This window comes from Papaver somniferum, chromosome 6 (assembly GCF_003573695.1).
Source record: "Papaver somniferum cultivar HN1 chromosome 6, ASM357369v1, whole genome shotgun sequence".
Taxonomy (NCBI): domain Eukaryota; kingdom Viridiplantae; phylum Streptophyta; class Magnoliopsida; order Ranunculales; family Papaveraceae; genus Papaver; species Papaver somniferum.
The window spans coordinates 153,319,986-153,325,332 of NC_039363.1; the positions used below are offsets into that span (position 1 = coordinate 153,319,986).

Genomic DNA, 5,347 nt, shown 5'->3' on the forward strand with positions numbered 1-5,347 from the left:
AAACTCGTTGTTTGAAGAAGTGAATACTCACTGTTGCGTTTTGAAAGCAAGCCATATTTCTTGACTGCCACAGCTCCGAACGAATTGTCATGTTGGCCAACAACCACAAACCCTTTATAATGCGACTTCTCCTTTTATCTGCCTTGTACGAGTTCACAATATCGTATTGAGGACTGAGTTTAAACAGGCCTGCACACCACTTCCAGATATTGGCTGCAAACGGACAACTCCATAAAATGTGTTCAAGGAATTCTTCATCTTGCTTGCATAAGTAACATCTGCTGGCTAAATCAAACTTGAATCTGCTCCTAATCTTGTCCTGAGTTGCGCATGCTTCTCTACATAGCTTCCAGTTTTGAGAAACCAACTTTGGGTGTATTGCCTTTCCTCCACAAGAGACCATATACATCAGCGACTGCATACTTATTTTTAATGATCTGTTTTGCGGACGAGACTAAAAATTGTCCATTCATCTCAGGCATCCAAACTCTACAATCATCCCCTCCTTGCAGCACCAAAAAATTTGTTAGGTCCACACCAGCTCGCATCAACTGTTGAACATGTTCGCCCTGCAACTGGCAATTATTGTTAACAATAATATCACTAACCATGATGGAACCATCAAAGTCAGTTTCACCCAGCATGTCTGCAATACTCTCATTACCATACCAAACATCAAAATAAAGAGATGTAGACCTCCCATCACCAAGAATCACTTTGGTATGCTTGTCCACAGTAGAGTGAATTAAACGAATGCCTGGAAGAATTGAAGACTTCACACCATATTGTTTAATTCTCCCTAGACGAGAAGTGTATTTCGCCCATAAGAAACGAGCTCATTTCTTGTTAGAAGAACGAATATTCCACCAAAGTTTCATCAGAAGCGCCTTGTTTGTGACAGCCAAACTAAAAGTACCTAAACCACCTTCATTCAAAGGGCAGCAAACTTTAGTAAACCCAACAAAAAAATTTCTTGAGACCTCAGCATCTCCGGACCAAAGAAAATTGCGAATCACGCGCTCAACTTGTCTAATAAACTTGATAGGACATTTATAAACATCTATGTTGTGAATAGAATAACTAGCAATCACCGAATTAATAAGAACAATTCTGTCTTGAAAAGAGAGCATTTTACCATTCCAAACAACAAGTTGATTTTTAATTTTATCAATCACATTGCTAATGTGACGATACTTAACAACACTAGGCATAATTTGAACTCCTAGATACCTGTCCAGAAAAGTAGAAACTTCCATACCAAGAAGATTTGTGATTGTTGTGCATCAACTCAAAGAACCACCACCATAGTAAACCTTACTCTTTTGACGGCAAACAGTTTGACCCGAAGCCGTTTGATATTTGCCAAGCAAAGCAAGCATATTGTTCAAACTCTTCATGTTACCTTTACAAAAAATCATAATGTCATCCGCAAAGAAAAGATGAGTAGGAGAAATATCTTTTTTCTTCTTTGAGAGCATTGGCGTCATCTTCTTCTCAAGATATAATTTTGAAAGATTTCTACTAAGAACATCTTCAATCAAAACAAAAATAAGAGGGGATAAAGGATCTCCTTGCCTTAGCCCTCTATTAATCTTGAAGAAACCCTAAGGACTACGATTAACAGGTATAGATATACGAGCCGAGCTAAGAATCGACAAGATCCAAGAACACCAACTCTAAGAAAAACCATACCTCCGAAAAACTTCCAAAACGAAAGACCAACTCACCGTGTCAAAATCTTGGGTGATGTCTAGTTTAAGACCCACATTGCCATCCTGACGCTTGGTTTTAAGCTCATTAACCATCTCCGACGCCACACTGATATTTTCATGAATGTTTCTACCCTTCATGAAAGCAACTTGTTCCTCTGAAACAAGATTATCAAGCACACTACCCAGCCTTGTAGCTAAAATCTTAGTAAAAATTTTAAAGAAAAAATTACTAAGACCAATGGGCCTAAAGTTACGAAGAGTGTTGGCTCCGCTAACCTTGGCTAATAAAATCAAAAGACTAAAATTAGTACCTTGAGGAATTATTTTCTCTTGGCAGTAAAAGGTAATAGCATTGTAAAGGTCTTGTTGAATCACATCCCAACAATGCCTATAAAAACAACCAGAGAAACCGTCAGGGCCAGGAGCACTATCAGCGGCAAGAACAAAAACATCATCCTTCATCTCTTCCATAGAAGGAATTTCATCCATTCTCTGACTATCTTCGGAAGAGATAATGTTATGATCATAATGAAATAACTCCTCATCAATGGGTAATTCATAACTATTAAACTTAGACTCGAAAAAAGAAACCGCATGGTCTCTAATAAGATCATAATCAGTGAGACCATTCCCATTTTCATCCACCAATCCCGAAATCATATTACTGCTCCTACGAGTTCGAATATTGGTATGAAAAAAAGAAGTATTACTAGCACCATCTGTGAGCCATTTATTTCTCGACTTTTGTTTTAACATAATGGATTGTTGAGCACGAACTTCTTGAAGAGTAACTGAAGCTTCTTTGGCATAATTTATCTTAGTAATGTCTTCCGGATCTTCATCAGAAATACGAAGAGCAACTTCCATAGTCAACTTAGCTTTTTTGAGCTTTGCATAAACATTGCCAAAACCCCTTAAATTCCATTCTTTCATGGAAGCCTTTAATCTTTTGATATTGAAAGGAAAAATAAAAGCGGGAGATCCAGAAACAGGAGCATTCCAACTCTCAATAACCATGCGCATGAAGTCAGGGTGACAAAACCACATCTTTTGCCCCTTAAAAGGTGCTCTTTTCGGTCTTGGGTTGACAAAAGGAAAGCCAATAAGGGAAGAATGGTCGGAAACTTCACGAGGAAGAGCTTTACACCTCCAATTCTCAAACTTATTAATCCAGGCTTCGTTGATAATAGCTCTATCCAATAAGGATTATACGAACACCAGATTGACCATTAGCCCATGTGGATTTTGAACCCAAAAAATCAGCTTCAAAGAGATCATTGTCATCCATCCAATCACTAAAATCATTAATGACTGAAGTTTGCGGTTCACGGACTTCTTTTTTCTCATCATTACGCAACACACAATTAAAATCACCCATCACCAACCACGAAGTATTATTATCAACTGAAGAGACTTGCTGCCATAACCTTCCTCAAGTGACTTGAAAACAGCTTGCATGAACAAAGGATACCAACACACCCTCTGTTTCAACAATAATAGCTTGCCTACTAGTATTCACAACTATAGGCCTTGTCATATCATTCAACCAAAAAATTCAGATGTTTCCTTTAGAAGAACCATCAGAATTATGAATAATATCTTTCTTGTAACCATCCACAAATAACCCTTGCATAAAATTAAAAGTACAATGTACTTTTGGTTTAGCAACATAAAAAATATCTGGCTTGTATTCCTTAAGTAACTCTTGTAACTTGCACCTTGCAGCATGGCGTGCAATGCCATTTATGTTCCAATAAAGAACACGCATTACTAATTAATTTTGGAGGAGTTATTAACTGACTGAGAAGAAGCCAAAGTATTTAATCTTGGCGAATTACCTCTTTCAACACGGTTTCTTAAATTTGAAACTTCTAAACCCAAATCATACTCGGATTCAGAAATCGCTTCAAGGTGAGAGTTTTTTCCAACCGTAGAGTTTACCACCTTGTGCATGGTATTCATGCAATCTCTTTGAGCTTCTTGTTCAGCCTTGAACTTGGAATCATCTGAACTTTCCGCCACATCCTGAGCTATATTAAGAACATCAAACTTGTTTTTATTCAATGAAAATTCACCAGCCATTAGTTGATCACAAAGAGGAGTCGAAGGTGAATACCTAACAGGTTTAGGAATCCTAGTTGCAACCAAACCTGTCTTAGTTAAAGGATCAGTTTCACCCACTTTTCCATTGTTAACTAAAACTGATTTTGGAACCTGTGAATGCTTAGTTCTCGCCAACTCAACATAGGCAGTTTCAAAATCAGCTTTGGCCTTTGCCATATTAACCTCCAACTGCTTAGCATTCAAAAGCTTAGCAGCAAACTCCCTATCAACTTCTTCATCCACACTGTTATGAACAGCTTCATGAACAACAGAATTGTTACCCTTCTTTTTACCCTTCTTCTTACACTGCCAACCTGCCATTCACCACCAGTTTGTGTAGCTTGCGTATTTTGAACAACAAGAGGCTGAACTACATTGGTTGGTGCAATGTTTAAAACTGCTTGTCGCTCATTATTAGCTTTGGGTTTCTTTCTGCATTCCTGGTCATTGTGACCAATGAGTTTGCACTTAGAACAGTATTTTGGCATCTTTTGAATTTCCACAGTCTGCCAAAAATCCAAACCCCCCACCATAACATGGATTGCATCTGTAGCAGACTCATCGAAATCAATGTCAACAAGGACTGAAGCAAAGTGTCCGTACTCATGGGCTAAAGTACGCTTGTCAACCACAATTGGAGTACCAAGTGATTTTTCCATAGACAACAAAGTTTTTTCTGTCCAGAATTCTAATGGTAATCCAGGGAAAGTAACCCATACCGAAGCATGAGATGTTCTTTGTTTTTCAGCGTCAAAACCAGGAAACCACTCAATTAGGTTTAGCTTTTGATGACCAAAAAACCAGGCTTCAGCCTTCAATAACATGTCCTTTTCCTACTGCGATTGTAGCTTGATGGTGAAGAAACCCTTACTCATAGGGATGAATTGAACCGCACCTTGACCTAGCTTCCATTGAATTTCAAGGTCGTTTTTAACATCTTGAAAATTAACCCCTTTCAAATCCAGACGCCCAATGAGACTAAACTTCCAAATATCACAACCTTCAAGGTAAAAAGACTCCGGAAGAACCACAACTGGTTTTCCATCTTTCAAAGTTGGTTTAGGCAACGAAAATACTAAACAAAAAGTCCTTAAATAAAATCTTCAGTTTCTCTCTTTTTTGAAAGGCAAGTTCAACTTTCCACGCTTTGCTTCAAGCCAATCGTGCACAACAAAATAAAATAAAATACCAAAGACGTAAAATAGAGAAAAATAAATAAATAAAAATACTACTAAAAACAAAACCTAAAAAAATAAACCTAAAACCTAAATCTAAATACAAATCCACGTAGGCGGCGCCAAAAATTGATGTAGTTTTTACAGTGATAAGAAAAGTTCGTTCAAAGACTTATAGAGATTTTTGGTTTCAGAATAATTTTTAACGCTAAAATTAATAAAACTTAAGTGAAAGTGATATCGGGGTTTTAGAAATAACCAAGACTCTGGATTCCACTACTACTCATGATTGATTGATAAGGATTTCAAAACTCTAATCAACTTTTAAGTCCTCTTTTTATCTTAATTCACTAAAAA

At 37.3% G+C, this 5,347-nt stretch overlaps 1 protein-coding gene across 1 annotated transcript; it reads right to left on the reverse strand.

Annotated features, from left to right (window-relative positions):
- Positions 1 to 338: 338 nt before the first annotated feature.
- Positions 339 to 2,759, reverse strand: LOC113291686. Its single transcript, XM_026541188.1, has 4 exons — positions 2,024 to 2,759; positions 1,693 to 1,906; positions 917 to 1,230; positions 339 to 757 (listed from the first exon to the last, which is right to left on the reverse strand). Exons 1-4 carry the CDS (start codon positions 2,757 to 2,759, stop codon positions 339 to 341), a joined length of 1,683 nt encoding a protein of 560 aa, XP_026396973.1.
- Positions 2,760 to 5,347: the final 2,588 nt, after the last annotated feature.

Coding starts and splice junctions, on each gene's coding strand:
- LOC113291686 (XM_026541188.1), bottom strand. CDS start 2,759: ATGTGGTTTTGTCACCCTGACTTCATGCGCATGGTTATTGAGAGTTGG. Junction 1,231..1,692: donor GTTTTGGAAGTTTTTCGGAG/GTATGGTTTTTC, acceptor TTTTCTGGACAG/GTATCTAGGAGTTCAAATTA. Junction 758..916: donor TTTGAATGAAGGTGGTTTAG/GTACTTTTAGTT, acceptor CAATTCTTCCAG/GCATTCGTTTAATTCACTCT.